General features: G+C 35.1%; 1 protein-coding gene across 6 annotated transcripts in view; it reads right to left on the reverse strand.

Moving 5' to 3' along the window:
* EML4 (EMAP like 4) overlaps positions 1-27,449 on the reverse strand; it is a 161,456-nt gene that overhangs the window by 94,474 nt on the left and 39,533 nt on the right. The window contains exon 1 of one of the 6 annotated variants that reach the window (XM_058551361.1): positions 8,326-8,407. The exons of the other annotated variants lie outside the window; for them this stretch is intronic. Within the exon in view, the coding sequence (XP_058407344.1) occupies positions 8,326-8,392 (67 nt within the window). The 5' untranslated portion in view covers positions 8,393-8,407. Of the gene's footprint in view, positions 1-8,325; positions 8,408-27,449 lie in introns of those variants that run through there. 6 annotated transcript variants of the gene reach the window in all.

A 27,449-nucleotide genomic window follows, 5' to 3' on the forward strand; every position in this document is an offset into this window, starting at 1 on the left:
TAGTTGATAAAAATACGATTGACTATTAGCATTTTCATACGGTTTCATATGGTTCAATCTAATACTACCACAGAGGTGATTGTGAGATATGGACCGGCCAAATGGAGTCCTCCCAAATTTCCCAGAGAGGGAGGTGTAGCCTATCCTGTTTCCTGGCTTGACAGCTATAAGGACAGAGACCAAAGGCTGTCAGCGATCAAGACAGTCTTGACTGCCCCTAGTTCAGTTCTAGTCTCTGAAGCCCCAGACCTTCAATTCTGAGAGCTGCTTTAATATTCCTCCCAGCTAATTATGTAACCTAATAAATTCCCTTTTTGCAAGCCATCACTTGTAAGCCAGAGGTCCTGATTAAGTCAATAAATTATACGGACATGCCTTTCCAAACTGTTTTCAATTTACGAAGGATGAGTTATATATTTAAATTATAATCACAGATAAAATATTTGTGTGATTTTTATAAACACATAATTATTTTGAGAAGGCAGCAGAGCCTGGTAGAAAGATTATCAGACTATCATGCCAAGGTTATAGTCCTGGGTTTTAGTACCAATACGGTAACTAGCTTTTACTTTTGGCAAGTCACTTACCTTTTATGGACTTTGATTTTTTTTAAATGACTAAGGTTTTTATTTTGTGAAACTTGGATAGTCCCATGAAAGGTGGTTCAGCTTGTAAAAATCTTACCATGACCTGCTAGATACTGTGATAAGACACAAGAGCATAATTTTTCAAAGGGCATAACAAGCACAAAGTTAACTATTAACAATGTCCTGCATTTATATGGTACCTTTCATATTTATTACCTCATCTCCCTCCTCACACTATCTATATTTTATATTTGAGAAAACAGCTTGAGAAGCTAAATAGCTTGCCCAAGGTCACCAAACCAGTCTTGATATCTGAGACTCAAATACAAGGACTCTTGACTCACAATTTAAGTGCCCTTTACGCTATTTCACGCTGCATTCTAATAATAATCACAGGAGAGCTGGATAAATACATTTTTTCCACAAAGCCACTGAAGGGGTTTAAATTAATGAGTGATAAAATCAGGTTTTTATTTTAAAAAGGTCATTTGGCTACTGTGTGAGAATGGACTGGAATAGGATAAGAGTAAATGCAAGGAGACCAGGCAGGAGATACTGCAGTAGCCCAGGTGAAAGGTGATGGTGGCATAGCCTAGGGTTAAGGTGTCCATGTGTCTCAATTTGTCCAGGACAAATGTGTCTGTTATCTCAGTATAAATATTATGATAACACTCCTTCTTTACCTCTCAGGTTTCCCAGTTTGGATGATCAATTATAGGGTCAGCAGCAATGGAGATGTAAAGAGCACAGTAGTTGATCTCTACAGCTTCTTACAGCTCTAGAATTCTATAACCCCCTCCTGTCTAAAATCTTGGCTCTTCACCTTTTCAGGGCAGGAATCTCTTTGGGAATCCAATAAAAGCTGTGGTAGAATAGCACACGAGCTCTGGTGTTACAGTGCTTGAGCAAATCTGTTTGCTACTTAGCAGCTCTGTGACTAGTTTCCTCATGTGTAATTTCTTCATGCTAATTAGTACTTATCCCAGGCTTAGGATTGTTAGATGAAACAATGCACAGCATTGCCAGATGGTGTGAGTTAAATAAGTTACTATTCTGTATAGTGATGTTCTTTACTATACTGTTTATTATTGCCACAAAATTGAAAATGACCTAAAGTCCATGGATGGGATTAATGAACGACAATATACCATGCAACAATTAAAAACAATGAGGTAGATGTACAAACTAAAAATTTGAAAGATCTACAAGACAACTTAAGTGGAAAAAGCAAATTGCAAAACTGTATTACTGAATGATTTATTAAAATATACACACACCAAAAACATACTTCTAAAAAATAAAATAAAAAACTTCATATTTATATATGTATATAATGTACACACAGAAAAAAGTCTAGAAGCGTACACATTAAACTGGTGACTGGGTTACCCCTGACTAGGAGAATGCGATTACAAGGATGGGGTAAAGGGAAACTTTTGCTTTTTAGTATAAGTATTTCTGTATTATTTGAATTTCATAATAAAAACGTATCATATGTTACTTTAAGTTTAAGCTAAAATGCATTGCTTTTGAAGCTTGTTTTCGTTAAAGTTAAGTCTTCTCCAGGCATAGTGTTCCAATTTTATAAAGGAACATATTAGAGTATAAGGCAATAAATTTACATTTGCACTTATGGATTACTACAGCTAGAAAAGAGACTATCTGAAAGACCAACAACTCCTCCTATCATTTTACAGATAAGTAAACTAGGACTCTGGGAAATTAGGTGAGTTACTCATGGTCACACAGCAAATTGGGGTTAGAATTCCTCCCTCAGATGACTCTAAAGAATCCATTGCTCTCTTTCCATTTTGAAAACTTTGTTCTTATTTTTTTCTCTCCCAATCTCTAACGCACCATACTCTCACTCACAATAAACTTTTTAGGAATATATCTGTTCAGTAAATAGAATATACCTATCTTCTGGGAGCTTTTTATACTCCCTTTTCTTAATCCAAGTATATTACTTCCTTTTCCTTATATCATGGTAGTCTCTTATTTCTTTGATCCTTCTCAAAATAGTTTCTAGCCTTGAGGATTAAAATATGGAGGAATACAAATGAATTCTCAAGGGTTCTTAAACTCATTAAGGGCGGGGGGGGGGGGAGGCGTGGAGGGAGAAGAGAAAGGAGGTCCACAAACCTCTTATCCATCAGTATAATCTATTTATTGGCATAAGTAAGTTTCTCTTATTAGAGGTGCAAGCAAATTTCTATGTAACTAGTAAACCTTAATATTCAATATTACAGTTTTTAAACTATAATGATAGCTGTTCATTATGCTTTTACTACAGTGAATCATAGTTAATTTGTTTTCTGAATTGTCAAGAAATATGTTACCTTTGCAGAGACAAATATATTGCATTCTATTCTAAAGATCCAAAAGTTGACACTCCAGCATCATTTCAGAATGATATATATTCTAGCATCTTTTGAATGTAATGGTTTTATGTAAATCTTTCTAAAATGGAATACTTACTTTCTTGTCTTCCTAACAAGGGAATACAATTATAATGTAGCCACTTCTAGATGACTCAGTCTTCACTGAGAATATTAGTTTGTGCTGCAAGCACTGTGATAAAACGATGCCCTAGAGGCTATTATATTTCTAATTAAATACAGTGATGCAAGGGGCTATATTCAGAGAAATGCATCGTTAGGCGATTTCATCATTGTACAAATACCACAGTGTGTATTGAAGGGGAACAAAATTGGACACCCCAAAATGTGTCTCTTTAACATGAAGATTATTTCAGGCTGATTATTTTTAAGAAACAAAAGACTCAGTAAGTTTTTCTTGTTACCTCCCCCTTAACTGCTTAAAAATAAATTCAGATAAAAAAAACCTGTCTCAGGAAGCAAGCTATCACCTCAGCATAACATGAACTAGGTGGTGGACAGGGAGGAACCTAGAAAAGCCTGTTTGTTGAGCTCCCCTCTGTGTTCTTCTGTTTCTGTGTGGCCAAACATTTGTTTTTCAAATGTGTTTGCTCCTTTTCACCTACCTATATATTGGCTTCCTTCCCTGTGAAGTCCCTGACTCTCCCCACCCCCAATATCTTCTTTTGTCTTTAGCTGAAGATGGTATTTAAGGTGAGGGCTTTGGCCATTTTGGCAAGTTACTTGATTTTCCTGAATTTCTCCCACATATACATGTCATTAAACTTTTTTCATTTTTCTCCTGTTAATCTGTCTCATGTCAATTTAATTCTTAGACCAGACAGAAGAACCTAGAAAGATAGAGGAAAATTTCTTCTTCCCCTACAGTACTTACACAAACCTCGCCAGTATAGCCCACTACATACCAAGGCTATAAGGTACTAATCTTATGGGAGCGCCGTCATATACTCGGTCCATTGCTGACTGAAACGTCATTATGCAGTGCATGACTGTAGTTGAAAGCACCACATTTTCAAACTTCTAATCTTTCTTGATACCTTTTCTGCTTTCCCTCTTTGCAGTTAGGATTAACTATGCCTGTCTATAGCAACAAGCCTCTCCAATCTAATTTCCTACATTATGGGATATTGAATAACCAAGCTTTTTGAACTGTTTATAAGAAGAGAAAATAAACTCTGAAATTAAGACCTCGTCTATTTAGAAATTATATATGTATATTATATGCACATACATTATATATACGATTTATACAATCTAAACAGAGAGGGGGAAAAAAATGAACACAGCCTCAGGCCTAATATTGTGTCATTGGCGTCCCAGAGCAAGAGGAGAAAAAGATTCTAGCTGAAAAAAATATGTGAAGAAATAAATGCTGAACTTCCCAAGTTAAGTTAAATTAAAATTTACAAATTCATTAAAATTAAGTATACACTGAAGTTCCTATCTCCACCACACACAAAAATCAAATCCAAGTAGATTAAAAAATCAAAGGCAAAATTATAAAACCTTTAGAAAATAATGGAGAATATCTTCATATCCTGCAAGTAGAGAGGAGGTTCCTAAATAAGATACAGAAAGTACTACCCCTAAAAGTAAAGACTGATAGTTAACTACATTAGAATTCAGAACCTATGCTCACTAAAAAACACAATAAAGAGAAAAAGCAATTCACAAACTGAGAAAAGGTAGTTGTAACACCTATAACTGGTAAAGGATTAGTTTCCTGAATAAAGAATTCCTATAAATTGATGAGAAAGACAAACAACTCTCCAGAAAAAATGGCAAAAGTCTTTTTTTGTGTGTGTGAGAAAGATCAGCCCTGAACTAACATCTATGCTAATCCTCCTCTTTTTGCTGAGGAAGACCAGCTCTGAGCTAACATCTATTGCCAATCCTCCTCCTTTTTTTTTTTCCCCAAAGCCCCAGTAGATAGTATGTCATAGTTGCACATCCTTCTAGTTGCTGTATGTGGGACGCGGCCTCAGCATGGCCGGACAAGCGGTGCGTCGGTGTGCGCCTGGGATCCGAACCCGGGCTGCCAGTAGCGGAGCGCACGCACTTAACCGCTAAGCCACGGGGCTGGCCCGCAAAAGTCTTGACTAAACACCTCATGGAAAAGAAAACATTAATGGCCAATGACCATACGAAATGAGGCTCAAGCAACTCATTAATAATTTTGAAAAGGAAAATTAAAACCACATGAAATACTATTTTATGCTCACTGAACTGGAAAAAATTCAAAGTGTGACAATATCAAAGTGTTCCCAAGGATATACAGTAACATGAACTCTCATATCACTGGTAGGAGGTAAACTATTCCAATGACTTTGGGGGAAAAAAACAACAACTTTGGCATCATATGGTAAAACTGAAGATGCACACATTCTATGACCCAGTAATTCCACTCCTAGGTGTATATACCCTGACCTACTGGGGGGGGGGCAACTTTTTCTGTAAATGGCCAGATAGTAAATATTTTAGGCTTCGCAGACCATATAATCTCTGTAGCAACTACTCAAATCCGCCTTTGTAACACAAAAACAGCTATAGATAAATATGTAAATGACTGGGTTGTTATAAAACTTTATTTATAAAACAGGTGGCCTGCCAGGCATAACTTCCCAATCTCTGCTCTTGTACACATACACCAAGAGACATGTTCAAGAATGTTCACAACAGCATAGTTTGTAATAGAAACAAACTGGAAAGAACCTAAATGTTCATCAACTTATAAAATGGGTAAATAAATTGTGATATAAACATTCAACAGAATACTAGAGTGGTGAAAATAAACTATGGCTACATACAACATCCTGTGTGAATCTCAGGAATATAATGATGAGTGTAAGAAGCAAGTCAGATGAACTTTATATAAAGTTCAAAAAATACAAAAGTAAATTATATTGTTTAGAATAAAACTATAAAGTAAGGGAATGATATACAGAAAATTTCTGACAATAGTTACTTCTGATGGTATAGGGCAGGGGATATTACAGGGAGGAATCCACAGATAACAGAACATCTATGTCATAAAAACAATTAAAACATATATTGTATTATACTTTTTTGGGGGGAGGGAAGTTGAGTGATTCTTCTCTCTGAAAGAGGTTGGGGGATGAGGAAGACTAGACTACGTAATTGATTTACTCACTTTAGTTTCTGGAGAACAATGAAACCATCTTTGCAAATTAAATTCCCAAACAGATAAAAATGGAGCTGCACTTCCAAAGAACCCTGAGGTTCTGTGTCATAAAAACAACTAAAACAGATGGTTTTTATGATAGTTTTGAGGGCTAATGGTCTGACCCTAAGATTAGTTGTTACTTATGAACCTTTGAAAAAAAAAAAAAAAGTCCTTCATTTCAAAAAAGTATATGATACGATACACAATACGATCCACAAAGAACAAATATTACAAAAAAAAAATTAGAAACGGCCTCTGATCTCCCCTTCCTAAAGCACTTATGTTAAGACATTTGGCAGAATGGAAATGGCAGAACATTAGAGGAGCTAATACGGGTGAGGGACCATGAGAAAACAGTAACAATACATGGTTTATAGTTTAAAAAAAAAAACCGCACTAGCCTAAAGGACTGTCAACAGGCAACTTATCGAATAAATGGTTGTACTATGGCATACTATGTAGCTCTTAAAAAGGATGATATATATTCATAAACATAGACAAGTAAGTTTAGTAGGAGTGACAACACACCACAGAGAGAGAAAAATTTGCAGGGCAACTATAAATTTATAGTGTATTCTATCTGTAGAACTGTATACGCACAGGCATACATACACAGATATAGAGAGAGACTGGAGATTCTCTGGGAAGTGGGATTTCAGAGGATTTTTGCTTCCTTATACTCTTTTTGATGAATTTTCAACAACAAAAAAATTCTTTGTGTAAACAAAATTTAAATTATTTTCTCATTAAAAAAAAGTGAAGCTAATTCAGGCTGTGATGTAAACCTATTTAGTAACACACCCACATTTTCAATATAAGTTTGGTTAATTTGCAGATTTTTGTGAATTTGTGAATGAGAGCATTTCTGTAAAAGTATAAATATAAGTATCATGATGTTCAACAGGAATATTCTCAGGCTAACAAAAGAGACAAAAATCAATACAATACAGCCAAAGGAAGATCTGGCCTGTAAACATTATTTCTTCAAAACACAAAACAAAATTACAGCTGATGTGTCACATTAGTAAATTCTTATCAGAAAGCATTTAGCACCTTAAATGATTTTCTTATTTTGTTCTAATATGGAATTGGTCGTCTTCAAATATGGTCACATAAAGACAGAAATATTTAAGTATTATATCAAGAAGTCATGGACGATGTATTCTACAACAGTTAAAATTTATTTTTGGAAATAAACCATAAGAAAATATATTCATAAAAACACAGCAGCTCATATGAAGATATATTTATATTTATACAGAAATTAATGTTTCCTATTTATCTTAATAGTCTACTTCCAAAAATCAAATTTTTCTCTCAAAGAAGTTTTACTTAAATAAGGCATTTTAACTGTTAAAGTTTGGATATTTTATTTCTTTAGTAAATGACAACATTACTTACCTCCAGTTAGCAATATGATTATATAAAAATAAGACTATCTCATTTCTGGAGTCAATGAAATGATACAAATAACGCTGTTGACTTACTTTCTATTTTTAAAAACTGTTTTTTCCCTGTAAGATAGTTTACTAAAAATTCATCTACTAGCATGAATTAAAAGCAAAATCGTGTTAAGTAAAAAACCAAAAAACTATTTTTGCTAGAGTATTCTGAGCATGATGGCTGGTTCCCAGGAAGGACTTTACCTCCTCCTATCACCAGGATTCACTCACAATTAAAATGGTCTTTTTTCAGTCTTTCTTAATTTAACACAGAATTAAAAACAGATATTCAGATAATTCTGATTTTGATGAAGCTTTTTGGTTAGACTTCACAGAAGCAAATGTCAAACTTAATTACACAATTTCTGATTTGCTATTATTTAAGAGGCACTTTTTGATTGTTTTCCATTAAAAGCCGCTGTTTTAATTGTTTTCTGTCAAGAATAATATAATGACCATCTTTTTGATGGGGGGAGGGCAGGGAAAGAACAAGTTGAGCAAAGCCCACTCCGCCCTCACAGTGAGTACAGCCTTAAATACTTTATAAAAGTATACAGGCAAATATTTATGCCATTATTGACACATAAAGGGAGGAGAAAATAAAAAAAAGGGAAAGAATCTAGATTCATTCCCAAATCCTCAGACTTCTTTTGTCACAAGCAGTCAAGTTTGTGCGACAGGTTTGAATTTCTAGGAAAGGAAAGATACGTTACCAGTGCAGTTGTTCATAAGTGTGGAGGAACCACACGCTGAAGCGAGACCAGGCAAGCTGTCTTCCATTCTTGCCACCTACGTTACAAGCAATACAAACCAGTTCTGTCTACATTTCCTGCTGCCTTCCCAGATAGTTCCAGAGCAAATCCCAGCTCTCTAAATCTCACAACATACTTCACATTCTGAGGAAATCCTCCCGGTCCAGATGGCCTACCACAAAGCTCTTCTATGTTGGCACAAATAAAATCTTCCTAAGATAGCTCTTCTCCTGCCCCTTTGCTCTCTGAACTAAAGAAAAGTTTTCTACTTATTTATAAAAAGAGACAAAGAAACTGAAGGAGAGCGAGCAAACAGAGCACGCACGCAAAAGGGGTAGGATACAGACAAAAAACTTGGGCTGCTTTGGGGAGTGGCTAAACTCCAGGCATAGGCAGAAACACATGAATTAACGCAGCATGTGAATATTCACTACAATAATTTGGTTGCCCTTGGGCACTATTTTTCTGATCTTTTAATTGGTTAAGAGGAAAGTACAATTGCTTCAAATACAAAACACAATTTTTGCCTTCTGAAACTGAAACACAAAACGTACTATATAGCTTGTATAAATAACAGAGTTAAAGCCCCCAGGGTGAGTATTTTTTCTACTAGGAAATAAAATAAACAATGTGTGTGCAAAGTGGCAAGTCACATTTCCTTTTTCCTTTTGCTTTTGTTTAAAATGAAATCCACATGAACTGTAAAGAAACTAAAAGAATTATCACTTTTCATTGGTTTTTAAAACCTAAGCGTTAGACTAACATGGCTGGCTTATTATAATCATTTCACTAAAGTAAGATAATGAACATAATTAACGATGAGAATAGTCATTTTTCTTAATTTTCCAAATTATTTAAAAATAATACAACTGCACTAGAAAGTAACCTACAATAATAGTAAACAATCTACAACTGGTCAGATATTCCAATTTTAAACCATTCATGCTTACAATAACGTAAATGTATGAGGGAATTCAAATTATAAATATCTTTAGTCTGTCTTACAAAACCATATAAAACCAGGTGAAAGTTAATGAATGTACCACATATTTATTCTTTTGATAACTACTTCTAAAGCTAATCAAAGAACAAATTCACAGATAAGTGTCAAAACAAAACTATTGGTGGGTTATCTCATCGATTTGTTGCTTTTAAGCTTTATATTTATAATTGAGAATAGCAGATTTAAACCAACCCAAAGTAAAACAGAAACAACATGACTGATATAAACACACACGTACCAAAAAAATATTGTTGAAATGGATGAAACCTAAACCAAACTGAACATTAAGAGCTGCACTACAAAGATTGAGATAAGAATAAACTAATAGCAAAGCTGATAAAAGACAGACGAATGAAGCAAAATGATCCAGATGAATATTTACAAAAAGAAGCCTTCATGGAAAAAAGGGGGAACCATTAAAAGAGTGTTTCCTCAAGTGAGACTCAGGAAAGTACTTCTCTTTTGCTTAATACCTGGTACAGACTCATCAAAGTATACGAGCTGCTTAAAAGATTAACAGGAGCTAAGTAAGCTGGGGAGTGTGCAATGTGTTTGAAACAAAGGACATTTAGGAAAGACCACATAGGTAGAATAAAAGCAGACAGAATGGGAAATATAATAATACAAAAGAAATGTGGCATGCCAGGCACAGATGAGGAAGGAGTTCAAATTCTTGCTATTGATTGGAGGCTCTGAAGCAGATTATATGTTATTATATTTCTCTTCAATTACGAGACAAATGTAAGACTGTAGCTTTATAATTCAAGTGTCAACTACTCTTCTCTACAATAAACGTAGCCCAATTAAATGATTGCTCACAGCTTCCTAAGGTTAGAAGGGCTGTTAAGTTCTGTAACCAAGTGCTTTCTAACTAGTACATAACAAAAGCTTTCTCTTATACATCACAATATATGGGGCTTCTTTTCACCACCTTCCATTTGTAGATTACTAATTTGTAGATTATACACCTTGGGCATTCCTTTCTTCTCCAATCAAAATCTTATTTCAGGCCAGAAAGTGTATAGTTCTTGATCTCAACTTAGTTTCTATGCTCAAGAATCATCTTCTCTCTTTACTATTACAGTCAAGTATCTTTTCCAAAAGGCCTATTCATTCATTCAAGTATTTGAGTACTACTATACAGTCATGCGCCACATAACGATGTTTCACTCAACAATGGACCACATATACAACAGTTGTCCCGTAAGATTAGTACCAGGTAGCCTAGGTGGGTTTAGTAGGCTATACCATCTAGGTTTATGTAAGTACACTCTAAGATGTTTGCACAACAATGAAATTGCCTAACAGTACATTTCTCAGAAAGTATCCCCATTGTTATGTGAAGCATGGCCATATAGAGAAATCTTTCAAGATGCTGATGAGATTCAGAAACAATTTTATACCAGAAGTTTACTTACTAGAAATCAGAAATGAAAGGACAGATTTAAGAGACGCTACTCAAGACACAGAATTGATGGAACATGATCACTGATTAGATGAGGGGAAGAAAAGTAGGAGGATCCCTATGTTTCTACTTGAATGACTGAGTAAACGGTTAGGTAACATTTACTGACACAGGGAATAAAGGAAAAGAAACAAGGTGGAGAATACGGAAGTAGAGTGATGAGCAGTTTTGCACCTGCTGAGTTTGAGGTCACTGTAACAAAAGCATAACTAGGTCTTGGGCTTAAGATAGAGGCCTTAACTAGAGAAGTACAGTTGGAAACTGTAGGATATAATTGACAGCTGAGGCTATAATTGACAGCTGAGACATGAGAATTGATGATTCGGAGTGAGAAGAGAATAGGGCCAAGGTTATTTTAAGGGCAGCCAGAAGAAAAGGAACCTGCAGAGAATACAGAATAGAAACTGTCAGAAAGGTAGTCACAGATTCAGGCAAAGAGACATAATTTCAAAGACTGTACAGATATCAAAAGATAAGAACTGAAAATGGTCCAGTGGATTTGGCAATTCCTAGAGAACCGTTACCAGAGAAGTTTCAGTGGAGTAATGGGGACAGAAACATGCCTGCAACGCCCTGAACTGCGACTGGGAGGTAAAGAAGTCTTTTAGGGAATTGGGTTGAAGATGGAATGGATGAATAAACGGGATGAGAGATGTGGAGGGGTTGTGCAAGGCTGATTATGTTTCTGTTCAAGATGGAAGAGTAGTGTATTTACAGAGTTCGGGGAAGGAACCAATGACAAAGTATTTGTATTAACATGAGAAGGCATGCAGCCCTTTTTTTAATGCATGAATGTTCCTAGCAGTTTTATTCAAAACAGCACAAAACCGGAAACAATCCAAATGAATAAACTGTGGCACATCTCTATATTGGAACATTACTCAGTAACAAAAAGGAATAAGCTACTGATACATGCAACAACACAGATAAATCTTAAAAGCATCATGATAAGTAAAAGAAACCATACACAGATAGTCACATACTTCATGATTCAATTCTTTGACATTCTAGAAAAAGCAAAACGATAAGGACAGAAAATAGATCAATGGTTATCAGGGCTTGGAAGGTTGGGGGGAAAGCGGCTGCAATGGGCATGAAGGAACTTTTTTGGGTGATATTAACATTCAATATCTTAATTGTGGTGGTGGTTACATGACTACATGCATTTTCAAAATTCATAAAACTCTACAATTAAAACAGGTGAATTTTACTGTATGTAAATTATATCTCAAACTCAACTAAAAAAAAAATAAGCTCCCATATTTAAAAAAAAAAAAATCAATGAAAATGGCCTTCTCTAGTGTTAGAGAACACATGAAGAGTTAAAATAGAAAACACAGCCCAAAGAACAAGCCTTGAAAAGGGACAACGGTTTTATCTAAGAATGAAGGGAAGATGATGAAAGCAGGCACAAATGTTTGTTTTTATATCTAAATTTCTATCTGTGAGGCAGGAGACAAGGCCACCTGCTGAGAGAAGCTGGTTAAAGAGCTTGAGCCAAGTGGTAAGTGTGGAATTGTCTATACCATCTGACTCATCACATCACAGAATACTGTTAATCTTTTAATAAAGTCACATTTTAAATTTCTAACTAGATTGTGAAGTCCTCTAAAGGAGAAGTTATTTCTTTTTTTATTTTCCTCTACACCTGGAAAGCACCACATATAGCAGTAATTCTCCAAACAGTGGTTGATTTATTGTGGCCGTACTTGAGAATCAGCAGCAAAGACAGGATAAAACAAGGGGTGAGACAGAGACTCCTATTATCTTAGCGACATGCAAAGGACTGGGGTTGCTTTAGAAGAACAGAATCTCCGCATTAAAAGTTTCATGCAGCTGGGAGGAGGATCTGGCGGAAACAATTTTAGCCATTGACTGTATAATAGAAAAGACAGGTATCTCTTCCCTACATCCCTCACTGCTCTAAATATTTCTTCCTTTTTTGGCTGCTTCCTTCTATGAATATCCCCCTTTCCTCTCTTGTACCTCAACTTCAAAATTATCTATCTATTCCCTGCCTTTCTTCCTCCTCCTCCCCTCTCTGCCACAATACGCCCAAAACAAGGTGTATTTTTCTTATTGCTGTCACAGTTTGAGAGATTCAGCCCAACCAAAACGTTAGATATTTTTGCACTACTGGGCCTCAACCCAGGACTCCGAACAGACTTATTTATTTCACTAGACTTTTCTTTCTCTTATTTTTACAAGTCAATGAGCTAAAATGCTTATATTTCTAATTTAAAAAATCCTCTTTTTTCCCCTCCCTGCTTTCTCTGACAAACTCATTGCTTTCTACATGTATTTAGTCCTAAAATCATTCACTCAACATTCTCTCTCTCTCGCTCTCACTCACACACACTTCTGGTGAATCATCGGCCCTTGGTAGAAAATATAGCATCTGTCTTGCTTTAAGAGGAATACTCTACCATATAAGTTTTCGTTAACAAAGTTGTTCATAGAATACCAAGTTCATGTGTAACTGAAAACTCATTTAATACGCGTACAGTGGTTAAGAATATAGTGCTGAATTTAGACTACCTGGCTTCATCATTTACTAACTGTATAACCCTGGGCAAGTTTCTTAACTTCTCCATGCCTCAGTTTCTCCATCTTTAAAATGAGGCTAAGAGCACCTAACATATAAAATTATACAAAATTTAATTAGACAAATCATTAAAGAACATTTAAAAAATGAGAGTAAAATAGTGCAAGTCTGATAAATGTTAGCTATTATTAAAATAATTATTAAGGTTCTAAAATAAAGGCCTGGCAGGGCGGGCCCGGTGGCACAGCGGTTAAGTGCACGTGCTCCACTTTGGCTGCCCAGGGTTCGCAGGTTCAGATCCCAGGCGTGCACCGACACACCACTTGTCAAGCCATGCTGTGGCAGCGTCCCACATAAACCAGAGGAAAAGGGCACGGATGTTAGCCCAGGGCCAATCTGCCTCAGCAAAACAAAAAAAAAGAGAATTTGGCATTGGATGTTAGCTCAGGGCTAATCTTCCTCACAAAAAATAAAATATAAAATAAAATAAAGGCCTGGTAAACCCACACTTAGATTGCTTTAATTCCTAATCATCAGAAAGATTTGCAGGGCCAGGTCCCTAATCAATTGGTCAAAGATTTACTGAAACAGTTTCTGAAATATCAGCAGAAAGAGATGCTACATTATTTTACCAATTACTTATTCACTAAACTCCACTGCATCATCAGAAAGTTAAAAAGACTAAATTGGAATTAGCAGGAAAGAGTCAAAAGAAAACAAAGATACATATTACTTATTTGATAATTACTTTTAACATTTACTGAACTTCTAATTATATGCCACTCGTTGTTAGGGTTTGAATAAGATGATCTCCAAGCCTAAGAAGCATGGATGAGTGGGGGAGAGAGAAATGTGAAAAAAAAAACACAATAAAGTATAACACACAGTTGCCCTGATAGATATATACAGAAAACAGTGGGACCCAAAGAATGAAGTTAGTCAAATTTTTTTTTTTGGTGAGGAAGATTGGCCCTGAGCTAACAACTGTGCCCATCCTCCTCTATTTTCTATGTGGCACGCCGCCACAGCATGGTTTGATGGCGGTGTGTCAGTCTGTACCCAGGGTCTCACACCTGCGAACCCCAGGCCGTCAAAGTGGAGCACACAAACTTAACCACTACACCACCGGGCTAGCCCCAAGTTAGTCAATTTTTAATGGGAGGAAAGAATGAAAGTCTGGTCTCTGGAACAAGTTAGTTTTCTGTTAAAAGAAAAATACTGACGAGAATTTTTTTAAAGCAATGCAATTGGAGAGCCCACCCTATAAAACATAAGACAAAAACATAACTTCTAAATAAGACTACAGATATAACCCAAATGATATGATTATAAATATTAAATATTAAATTTTAAATGATAAGCTCTAAGTTCATGATACATTAGCCTATTTAAAAAACAAAAGGAGGAGGCAGAGAGAGGAAGAGACTCAGAGAAAATATATTGACAACCACAAGGTGTATCTAAAAAACTCATCAATTTCATTCCTAAAGTATGTAATTAAAGGGCATATGTACTGCAATATGTCACACAAACTGAGTTCTTGGACTATGAGCAAGTTCAGGGTTTTTCTTTGTCAGAGAGGGGTAGTAAAAGGAATAGCCTTAACAGGCCCACATACTTTTTTTTTTTTTTTTTTTTGGCAAGGAAGATCAGCCCTGAGCTAACATCCAATGCCAGTCCTCCTCTTTTTTGCTGAGGAAGACTGGCCCTGGGCTAACATCTGTGCCCATCTTCCTCTACTTTATATGGGACACTGCCACAGCACAGCTTGACAAGCAGTACATCGGTGCATGGCCGGGATCTGAACCTGTGAACCCTGGGCCACCGAAGCCGAGCACATGCACTTAACCGCTGCGCCACTGGGCCGGCCCTCCACATACATTTTGAAAGCAGGCAGGATATAATTCTTTAAAAAATAAGACAGGACACTATTTTATATGTATGTAAAACTGAAAGTGGAAAAAGACTGGATACAAGTACAGTGTAAGGCCCAGGAAATCCTGTTTTCTCTTTGAGGGGATTCCCTTTGTAGAACTTCAGAGAAATTTTGTGGGATCCTGCTACCACAAATCAAAATTGTATATTTATACAACTGCCATCTATCATAGGCCACATGTTCTGGCTGAGAATTATGTGCATACGTGCATCTTTATCTCAGAATTGAAGTGTATCTAGAAGATCTAATAGATTAACTCTTTAAATGACTTTCAGACCAAGCCCAAACTAGCAAGAGCTATCTTTCTAATCCACCTGCAAATGTGCCTAGAGCATTCTAACAATGGGAGATCCAATACACTATTAGATAACCATAAAGGTACAATTCACACATAACTGTGCAAATCATTAGCACTCATTTGTCATTTAATTTAGGTAGCATTATTTCTTTAAAAATAAAATAAATTTTTATACTTCCACAAAATATTTATTCATTTTACTGAGTGACTAATTTGTCAGGCACCACGTTAAATCCCAAGGACACAAATTCAAAATCAGTTCTTTCCACTTCAAAAAGTAAAAACTTCTAAAGGCACAAAAGTTGGAAAAAAGACATTATTACACATATGAGAAATTTGTAAAGACTGCCTATAGATCAGTAAGAAAAGGTATCAACCTAATAGAAAAATGTGAAAAAGATACAAATAGGCAAAATTCTGTCTGTAGGGAAGGAGGGAGGATGGATCAACCTCACTATTAATTAGGGACATAGAAATTAAAATCACAAGCTACTTTTTCATATCCATTAAATAAAAAAAAAAACCTATAAATTCTGGCAACATCAAATGTTGACATATGATTTTCATACATTTTGAAGGGAAGCGTACATTGATAAACTCCTTGGGAGAATAATCCATTGATATTTACTAAATTTGAAGGTATAATTACTCTATAATCCAGCAACCTCACTCTCAAAAATAGGTCAAGGACTTGAATAGACATTTCTCCAAGGAAGATATGCAAATCGCCAATAAGTACATGAAAGAATGTGGAGAAATTAGAACCCTTGTGCACTGCTGGTGGAAATGTAAAATCATGCAGCCACTGTGCAAAACATCCTGGTGGCTCCTGAAAAAGTTAAACATATGATCCAGCAATTCCACTTCTAGGAATTGAAAGCAGGGACTCAAACAGATACTGGTACATCAATGTTCATAGCAACATTATTCACAATAGTCAAAAGATGGAAACCACCCAAACTTCTATCCACAGATGAATGGATAAACAAAATGTGGTATACACACACACAATGGAATATTATTCAACCTTAAAAAGGAATAAAATTCTAATACATGCTACAACTGGGGTGAACCTTGGAAATATTATGCTAAGTAAAATAAGCCAGACACAGAAAGACAAATATTGTATGATTCCACTTATATGAGGTATCTAGAACAGGCAAATTCATCGAGACACAAAGTAGAACAGAGGTTACTAGGGGCTGGGAAGAGAGTGGTATGTGGCTACTTTTTAACGAGCAGAGTTTCTATTTGGAATGATAAAAACTTTCGGAAAATGAATAGTGGTGATGGTTGCACAACACTGTGAATTGTACACATAAAAATGGTTAAAACAGTTAATTTTATTTTATATATATTTTATCACAATAAAAAAAACACAAAAAAATTCATAGTAAGATGCCATTAGGATGGCTATAATCAAAATGACAATAAGGGTTGGTGAGGCTGTGGAGAAACAACCCTCATACACTGCTGTTAGGAAGGTAAATGGTGCAGCCACTTTGGAAAAAAGTCTGGCAGTTCCTCAAAAAGTTAAACATAGAGTTACCATATTACTCAGCAATTCCCTCCTAGATATACTCAAGAGAAATGAAAACATATGTCCACACAAAAACTTGCACATGAATGTTCATAGCAGCATTATTCATAAGAGCCAAAAAGTGGAAATAACCCAAATGTCCATCGAATGATGAATGGATATTCATTCATGTGGTATATCCTTACAATGGAATATTATTCAGCCATAAAAAGGAATGAAGTACTGATAAATGCTATAACGTGGATGAATTTTGAAAACATGCTAAGTTAAAGAAGCCAGTAACAAAAGACCACATATTGTATGATTCTTCCATTTATATAAAATATCCAGAACAGGCCAATGTGTAATAGAAAACAGATTAATGGTTGCCTAGGGAGATAGAAGAAACGGGAAGTGACTGCTCAAGGATTCAAAATTTCTTCTTAGAGTGATGAAAATGGTCTAAAATTGATTATAGCAAAGGTTGTACAATTCTGCGAATACACTAAAACCCACTGAATTGTATATTTTAAACGGGTGAATTGTATGGTATATGAATTATATCTCAAAAAGGCTGTTGCCAAAAAACAACAACAAACCTCCTGTTCAATAAGCAACAGAAACTTTCATTTCATAATTTAAATTGTAAATTCCGTAGAAGGTATATTTTCTCAAAAGTATAAATGACTGGCAGAAGAGCTCACTGGGGCATTATTGAGTACTTGAAAAGGGCACAAGAATCATCTAAATACGGATACAAAAGAGGGAGAGAAAACAGAGAAGTTGGACTTGTAAGGACAACTTCAACTTTCTTTATAATATAGCCTAGAGCCAGCACTGCTTAAGAGACTATTATCTATATTTACTCAAATTGTCCAAAGATTAATGAAAATGCAATGGCCTTTGTAAACAAAGATGTTACTCACTGTTTTTTACACACCATGAGAGATCTAGGCTAAGTAGGTCAACACCTCTCATATAGTACTCTTGTAATAGGGATAGGCTAAAAAATGGTTACTTCCTGTAAGCAAGGAAAGGAAAGATGACTGGCTAGAGCAAAATTTGCAATTTGTGGCTTCTGACATTTACAACCTCTTCAAAATCAAAAAGAAAACAGAATGTTGAGATAATGATTAAACTTCAGCCCCTTTAAAGCATGTCTTGACCAAAGTACAAATGGCTTAGCCTCATTAGTCAGCAGGAGACTGAAAATTAAAAGTAATTTTTACTGATCTTATGGGCAAAATAAAAAAATGAGAGCATATAGTGTGGGCAAAATAAAAAAAAATGAAAGCAAATAGTGTCCAGCATGTTAGGACATAGGCAGTTGTACTAGTGCATTTGTGAATTGCTACAAACTTTCTGAAAAGTAATCTGGTAATAGCTATTTAAATTAAAATTACACACAACTCTTTGACCCAACAATGTATGTAGAAGGGAGAGAAGAGATTATAAACAGACCTAAAGGGCTATCAAAATGAGATCAGGTGAATGAAATATGCTATCTAAATATGGAATATTGTGCACTATTAAAAGAATATATTATATCTGTATATAACAACGTGGTGTGGAAGGCTATTCATGAGCAGTGGATAAGTGAAAAAAGCTAGCTGCCAGTAAGCAAAAGATAACGCATATCCATTGCATACCCAGGGTATTTTATGTCCTGTTTTTGAAATGAACAAGCAAACAATAAACCTGTTCATGTAGAATAGGGGTCAGCAAATTTTCTGTAAAAGACCAGAGAGTAAATATTTTAGGTTTTGCAGGTCAAATGATCTCTGTCCCAACTAGCTCTCTGCTGTTGTAACACGAATGCAGCCATACACAATATCTCTACAAATGAGCATGGCTATGTTCCCAAAAAACTTCATTTATGGACACTGAATTTAGAATTTCATGTGACTTTCACATATCATGAAATATTATCCTTTTGATTTCTTTCAACCATTTAAAATCATAAAAAACATTCTTGGCTCACAGGATGTACAAAAACAGGGCATTTGGCGCAAGGGCCATAGTTTGTCGATCCCTAATGTAGAAGGATGCAAACTAAACTGTTAACAAGGGTTACTTTGTGCAAAGTTTGATTTGGTAAAATGAGCAAATACATATTTACAATTTAAAAATATATAATTTTTAAATATTTCTTCTCAAAGGACAGGAATCAGTTTTATTGACAAAGTAATTTTTATTAATAAGGCTGAGAAACTACCTTCTCCATAACCAGAGTAGGTGGTGTATTAATTTTATGACTATTTCTCCATGGCTACAGAGAGAAGAATAAGAAGAAAACAAGGAAGATAATTTTAAAATGTTATTTAGCCCCTAATTAGAGAATCTGGCATCTCCTGGTACTTCTTGCTTCAGAGAGTAAAATCTTTGCTTATTTATAGTGAGGGTTCTCAAGCTGGTAGAAATGATAAAGACCTACAAGAAAGAATAGAAACACAACACTTCTGAGGAAAAATACGAAAACTACTCAATCAGAATCCTATGAGAGGTTAGATTTGTTTACATTTTCAGAAAACCTTTCCTAAGCTTTCCACGATAAAGCATATTTTTAAAAAATCACCCACACATAGTAGGCAAAGGATTTGATATTGTGGATAAGAAATGACTGAAGACCAAAAAAAGGTTATTTTCTAAGCGTCTACCATATGCCCAACACTATATCAGGTCTATGATAGGATATAAAAGTGATGTAAGAGATGGTCCTTACCCCCAAGGAGCTTTCAAAGATGCAAAAATCCTGAAGAAAATATTAGCAAACCAAATGCAATAATATATAAAAAAGATAATAAATCACAGTCACGTTGAATTTATTGCAATAATCTATGAAATTTATCACATTAACAGAAAATAAAATCATGTTTATTTCAACAGAGAAAAAGCATTTCATAAAATTTAATATTTATTTAAAATAAAAACGTTAAATACTATGAATAGAAGGGAACATTCTTAATCTGATAAAAAGGCACTGTAGCAGATTGTATTTTCTGCTTCTCTCTTTCTCTAGCTAGACATGATTCTAAATATGTATGTGTAAGTATGTATGTATGCCATCCCAATTGCTCTTCTTACAATGTGACTTACAAACACTCCTTTCACCAAAAAGCAGGGTCTATGTTCCCTCCTCTTCTACCTGACTGGGGGCTTGTGACTGCTCCAATCAGAGTATGGCAAAAGTGATGTTTATATGACTTCTGAGGCTAGGCTATAAAAAGGATACAGCTTCTACCTGGCTTTCTCTCTCTTTGGGAATGCCTGCTTTAGGAGAAACCAGCCACCATGCTGTGAAGAAGCTCACACTAGCACACACGGAGAGACCACATGGAAGGACTCAGGTAGAGAGGAAATGAGGCTCCCTGCCAAGAGCCAGCATCCACAACCATATATGAGTAAATGAGCCTTCAGATGATTCCTTCCCTCTGCCTTTACGTCTTGCAGCCAAGGCCTCAGACAACACAAAGCAAAGACAAGCATTCCATGGTGTGCCCTATCTAAATCCCTAATCCACAGAATCCATGATCATGATAAATGGTTGCTTTATGACACTCAATTTTTAATCGGTTTATGTAGCCATAGTAACTGGAATGGGCATATACCAAAAAAAAAAAAAAAAGAAAAAAGGAAAAAAAACTACAGCATCATATTTAATGTTGAAATATTGAAAGCTTTCCTTTTGAGACAGGGAACAAAAAAAACAAGGGTGCCTACCTCTCACCACTTCTATTTTGTACTGCAATCCTACTCGGTTCAATAAGATGAGAAATAAATTAAAGATTAGAAAAGAAGAAACAAAACTATCATTCATAGACAATATGATTATGTATGTAAAAATCCCAAAAATATATAGATAGCTTGTTAGAATTAACAGTGAGTTTAGCAAGGTTGATGGATATAGGTCAATACAGAAAATCAACTGTATTACCACATCCTAGCAGCAAACAGAAAAAGAAAAAATTTTAAAGATTTTTACAGTAGTACTAAAAAATAAATCCATAGTAATAAAAATAATAAACAACGTTCAAGACCTCTACACATAAAACTAGTAAATGTTGTTAAGAGAAATTAAAAACCTAAATCATTAGATAAATATACCATGTTCATGGATTACAGACTCAATGAAAATATGCCACTTTTACCCAAACTGATCTGGAAATTTAATGTAATATGGAAAAAATCCTGACAGTTTGTGTGTGTGCATGTATGTGTGTATGTACACACATGTGCACGAGATTTGATACGCTCACTCTAAAGTTTATATAAAAATGCAAAGGGTCAAGAGTAACTAAACCCTCTTGGAGAAAAGGAAAAAAGTAACAGCCCTTATTCTACTAGATATCAAGACTTATTATGAAACCATAGTAATTAAGAAAAAAGAATCCAAAAATAAACATACTCATATGCAGGGCAAAGGTGGCACTTTAGAGATCTGGGGAATAAGAGTCACGCCAATAAATAATGCTGGGTCAAGTGGATCTCTATATGGAGAAAAAAAAAAGAAACTTGACCCTTTCCTCATAGCATATACAAAAATCAATTCCGGGTAGATTGTAAATCAAAATGCGAAAGAGAAAATAAAGCTTTTACAAGATACATAAACAAGACACAGAAATCACTATTGATAAAAGAAAAGATTGACAGTGAGACCAATCTTAAAATTGAGAATGTCTATTCATAAAAAGGTACCATTAAGAGCGAAAAGGCAAGCCAGAGTAGGAGAAAGTAGTTGGAACATATAACTGACAAAGGGCTCATATCCTAAATATACAAAGAATACATACAAATCAATTAGAAAAAGATACCCAGTTCAATAGAAAAATATGCAAGAGACTTGAATAGGAACTTTACAAAAGAGGACATCCAAATGGCCAAGAAATACATAAAAAAGTGAACTTTATTAGTAATCAAGAAAATACAATTTGAAGCCACAATAAAATACCACTACACACTCACCAAATGACTTAAATTAAAAAGACTAACAATATTTAGTGCTGGTGAAGATGTAGACCAACAGGAACTCTTGGAACTGCTGATGGGATTATATAATGGTACAACCACTATGGAAAACAATTTGGCATTATCTATTAAAGTGGAATAAACACATTCCCTATGTCCCAGAAATTCTAGTCCTATGATTGTCCTCAACAAAAATGTGTACACACGTGCACCAAGAGATATGTACAGGAATTAGAGCAGCATTGTCTGTAACAGTCAAACACTGGAAACAAACCAAATATCCATCCATAATTAGAATGGACAAGTAAATGGTGGCATATTCATATAATTAAATACGATTCAGCAATGATAATGAACTACAGCTACATACAACAGGGATGAATCTCACAAACATAATATGGAGCAAAGGAAACCAGACATAAAAGAATATATGCTTTATGATTCCACTCTTATAAAGTACAAACACAGGCAAAACTATACACTTTACTGTCAGAAATCAAGATAGCAGTTATTTCAGGAGATGTGAGAGGGGTAGTAATTGGGAGAAGCATAAGGGCAAGGTCTTCTGGAGTGTTGGGTATGTTCTCTTTCCTGACCTGGATTATGACTACATGTGTTACATAGCAATAAAAAGGTTTTTAAATGTTGAGCTTACACTCCCAATATATGTTTATTTTTTATACATGTACTACTGTGCTAATGTTATGATCATTATAAAACATATTTAAAAAGAGAAATCTGAAAAGTATGGAAGAAAATAAGTATCAACTTTAGATGTCTTGCTAATATCGATAGCTTCATATTTACATTAGTTTGTTGTGTGTGTGTGTGTGTGTGTGTGTGTGTGTGTGTGTGTGTGTGTATGTGCTGGAAAATAGCATACTTACTTCTTCCAAGTGAAGAAAATATTTAATCTTGTGGTTGTAATTTTTTATTACTTTCACACACTCCCATTTATTGCCTTATTTTCCAAACAGGACTTAATCCCCAAGATGGTTATAATATTTAAATTTTTTGCAGACTTGGAGTGGTGAATAATATTGAAACATAATACTGAAACAAATAAACTACTTCTTGGTTTTTTAATCATTAGTTAACATTTTAAGGCATAATATATATATATTTATGGTGAGGTTCATCCATATTTCAAACAAGTCTTCTCAATAATTTGACTTTGGGAAGATGATTTCTTTTCAGACCTGATTAGATCACTGATTTTAAACCTGTAATGTGGCTCACAAAGAGCCTGAACTAAGAATAGAAGGATCAGCTGTGCCATTTTCTTATTGTTCTCCTGTGCTTGACTTATTAATATTATCTTAAATCTATGGTTTCTTCGAAGGAATCTTCTTCAGTCATGTATCTATTTTGTAAGAATCAGATAACATAACAAATAAAATTACTTAACAGAGCACAGATAAATGGCAATATGCTGCAGTGCATGAAGAGTGAATGAAAAAGAGCTCCACTGTCAATCCCTCTGAGGTGTGGAACTCCCACTCCTCCTCAGGTGATGACTATCTGACAGACTGAAGGAGCGAGCAAGTTAATCATTCTATTCAATATTGGTAAGGCATAATGTCTTTCTTTTATTTTAGGTTTAAAAAGTAAATTTTACAATTCTAATATTTTCTTCCTGCACCACCAATAAGTCATCTTACACACCTCACTCTGAAGACCATTGTTTTGGAGGACAGCAGGAGAGTGGCCAGATCAAATTTGCAAAATAACTCATCCCCTGGTGGCCAAATGGAGGATAAATTTAAGACAAAGGATAGGTTTGAGAGAGATGAGACTAGAAGCCAGGCAATAGATAAGAAGCTGTTAGAACTGTGCAGGTGAGAGGTAACGGTAGCCTAAATAAAGCAGTGGCAACATAAATAAAGGGGCAAAATAGATTACTGCCAGTGGTGGCGCTAATAGGTGGCTTTACCTTCCCCCTTCCCTTTATATTTACCAGCCTCTCTTCAAAGACACCCAAAGAGCCGACCCTGTGGCTTAGCGGTTAAGTGCACGCGCTCCGCTGCTGGCGGCCTGGGTTTGGATCCTGGGCGTGCACAGACGCACCGCTTCTCGGGCCATGCTAAGGCCGCGTCCCACATACAGCAACTAGAAGGATGTGCAGCTATGACATACAACTATCTACTGGGGCTTTGGGGGGGAAAAAAAATAAAATAAAAAAAAGTTAAAAAAAAAAAAAGATACCCGAAGAGTAACTTTTTTCAACTAACAAAGTATATATTTGATATGGATAATTGGTATTTTTTCAATCATATGTGTCATGTATGCATTATATGTAAAAAGATTTTTAGAGAACTTTGCTACTTTGAATGATCTATAACATACAGTATAAGTGAAAATAATGTGCTTATTCAAAAGCAGTTTCAAAACAAATCTTCAAGACACCCCTCCCCTCAACACACACACACACACAAATCGCCACCCCTAAGCCCTTCTTATGCAGAAATTTCAAAGTAGCTACTCTTGGCTGCAAAGGGGTTTAAAATGCTCCCGCACCAAAACAAAACAAAAATCCAAAAACATAAACAAAATTTTGATTTTTAAAATGCAATGTCATTTTTTAATTTATGAAAAACCAAATGTAAAAACTAAAGCGAGCTAAAGATTTGGAGAACTTGGAAATTTTTAAGGTAGACCTTTTTCAAGGACATCTATTTCTTTATGAATTCATAAAGGGGCTCTTCCTCAATTGATACTGTTTCTGCTATAATTAATCAATTCAAGGTTTACAACTAAACATATTCTTGGCTTCAGAATTCACTTGTTTCTGTGTTCCCTGTGAGTTCCTCATTGCCAAGAGTCATCATCGCTTAAATGATGTCACTGATGAACTAGGCAAATGCATCTCAGTTAAATTTTTAGGAAAATGCATAACAAACATTACTCAACTGCTTTGCACTTATATTAAAAGTTTTCATTGACTTTGAAAAAAACAAAGGAGAAGGTACTACCATACTAGTGGCTGAAATACAAAATTCAAATATTCTTATGGTCAAAGTACAGCATCTTCAAAATTTGAAAGAGCACCCTTGTCCTCCTAGTACAGAATTTTACTGTGCCGTTTGGATAGGAACCAAGCATAGAATGCTGACAGCAAAGTAAATATGAGGGGACAAATTTAATTCTTCTTCCCTCCACCCTTCTATTCTCTTCAGACAGGCTCAGGAGGATCTATATAAATGAGAGCTCCAAGTAGTAATTCTCAAGCGTAGAATACACGGGATGTCCGAGAGCCCCCTTTGTAGAGGACAATGCAATCTTCGGGGATCATCCCAGATCTGACTCAGACCCACAAATTAATCCCAGGATCAATCTAACATTCTAGGAATTTTCCAAAAGTGAGATGATCAGAGCTCAGATCAAATTCCCCATGTCTTCCCCAAAGTAAATCTACATATTCAAAAGCCAGATCAAATCCAGACCATTGTCTCTAGTGAGGCAATTTGGTACAATATTTGTTGATAGATCCAATACTTGGGTGTATGTTCTAAAGACAGTCCCAGCAATCAAGCAATGTAGTTCAAATTACCTAACTGCTCATTAAGACAATGAATATATGCACACACAAACATGACCAAATGTATCCAGAAGCATATTTTAAGAATCCCCAGAGAGCAACTTTTTCACGGGCAGAATGCTCTCTTTAGGTCAATTGGGTCTATCTGTATTACGCAAATAACTTAATTCAAGCACAGTGAAGCCGAAAACACAAATGTTAGGTTTCAAGTATCAAAAGTTACTATATGAAAAATAGTAACCATCTGTTTCCACAGAGGGCCAAACAAGATGAAATACACTCAATATATAACATGAAGAAATGTAGGTTAGACAAGAATTTTTTCTCCACAGTAAAGGTTAATTCTAGGAAGAATGAATCTTAATAAAAAACTTTCTCTGAAAAACCTTTTAATAAAAGACTCAATTGTCTTGAGGGGTTAAGTATAATCCTGTATCACTATAGGAGGACTCAATCTTGTATAAGACTATATCTCTAAGATTATAATTCAATTTGAATCTCTCTCTCTAATTAGCTAATTACATTCAAGCTAGGAGAAAAATCTGAAACTACCACTTAACGTAACTGTACACTAGCAAGTGGTAGTGAACTGGTTACTGCTTCTCAGAGTTCACAGACAAGTTCCACAACAAATATGAATAAAATTCACTGGAAATATAACATACATACCTAGTTCTTGTACTTGACACCAAAGGCTTCTAATATGCTTAAACTTCCAGGTCAAACTAAACGGGAAATGTATTCAGCCCAACTCTGAGAATAACTGTCAGAATACTGGTAAAAATTAAAATTTACTTAAGTGACAAAAACGTTTCATCAAAGTTGAAAGTATAATTTTTTTTCTAACTTCCTTATTTGCTCCTGATGCAGTTTCAAAGTCAACCAGGACTGAAGTCCATCTTTACTCCTGCCAACTTCTTTCTCTGCCTTTGCCTCTCTTCATCAGTTTCAACTCTTAAGGTTGTGTGAGTCAGAGCAATGAAATAAACTTTGCATGTAACCAATTTCAGACAATAAGCAGTAACATTTCATTGGGTCCAGTAGCTTTTCTCAATTGCAAAGCAACTTAATTATCCAACAGTGCATGGTTAAAAACGGTGTTTAGCCATTCAATGAAATATCCAACACTCATTAATTATTAGGCTATAATAATCTAAAAACTTCACATATTTTTTAAAAAGATGTTTGAACTATATACACACTAGCAATAACTATAAAAATACATGACATGGAAAAAGAACAGGGAACATATTAATGAGAGTAGTTGTGCTTATGCTGGGATTGTGGATGATTGTTTTTACAATAAAAAAAAAAAACAAAAACAATTTATTCTTTTCCTCCAAAGATGTTAGTGAGACTACCAGGAGTATGAGTTGTGAAAAACTAAACCAAATTTTGGCTGGACATGTGACGAATAAGGCATACTGAAAAGTTCCTAACAGCTAAATTCTCAAAGAGAGAAGATAGAGCAATAGAGATTCTTTAGATTTTTTGACCATCCTCCAAGGTAAAAGGATCAGAAAGAAAAAGTAATTTAAATCTATATCTGAATATCTGCAACTTACTTGTAAATTCATCAGAAAGACAGATTGATGATGGATAGACATGTGATAACCCAAGTACAGCAGAAAATTAATTATGGATTCTAAGTGGTGGATAAATAGGTGTTCACTGTAAATTCTTTCATCTTTTCTGTATATTAAAAATTTTCAATAAAACCGGAAAAAACTATATCTGAGATATGCACACTTCTAGAGGAAAATATAAACAAACTGCTGAGTACTGTGGAAGCTTTTACAGGGAAATAAAAATATTA

This window comes from Diceros bicornis, chromosome 12 (assembly GCF_020826845.1).
Source record: "Diceros bicornis minor isolate mBicDic1 chromosome 12, mDicBic1.mat.cur, whole genome shotgun sequence".
Classification (NCBI taxonomy): Eukaryota; Metazoa; Chordata; class Mammalia; order Perissodactyla; family Rhinocerotidae; genus Diceros; species Diceros bicornis.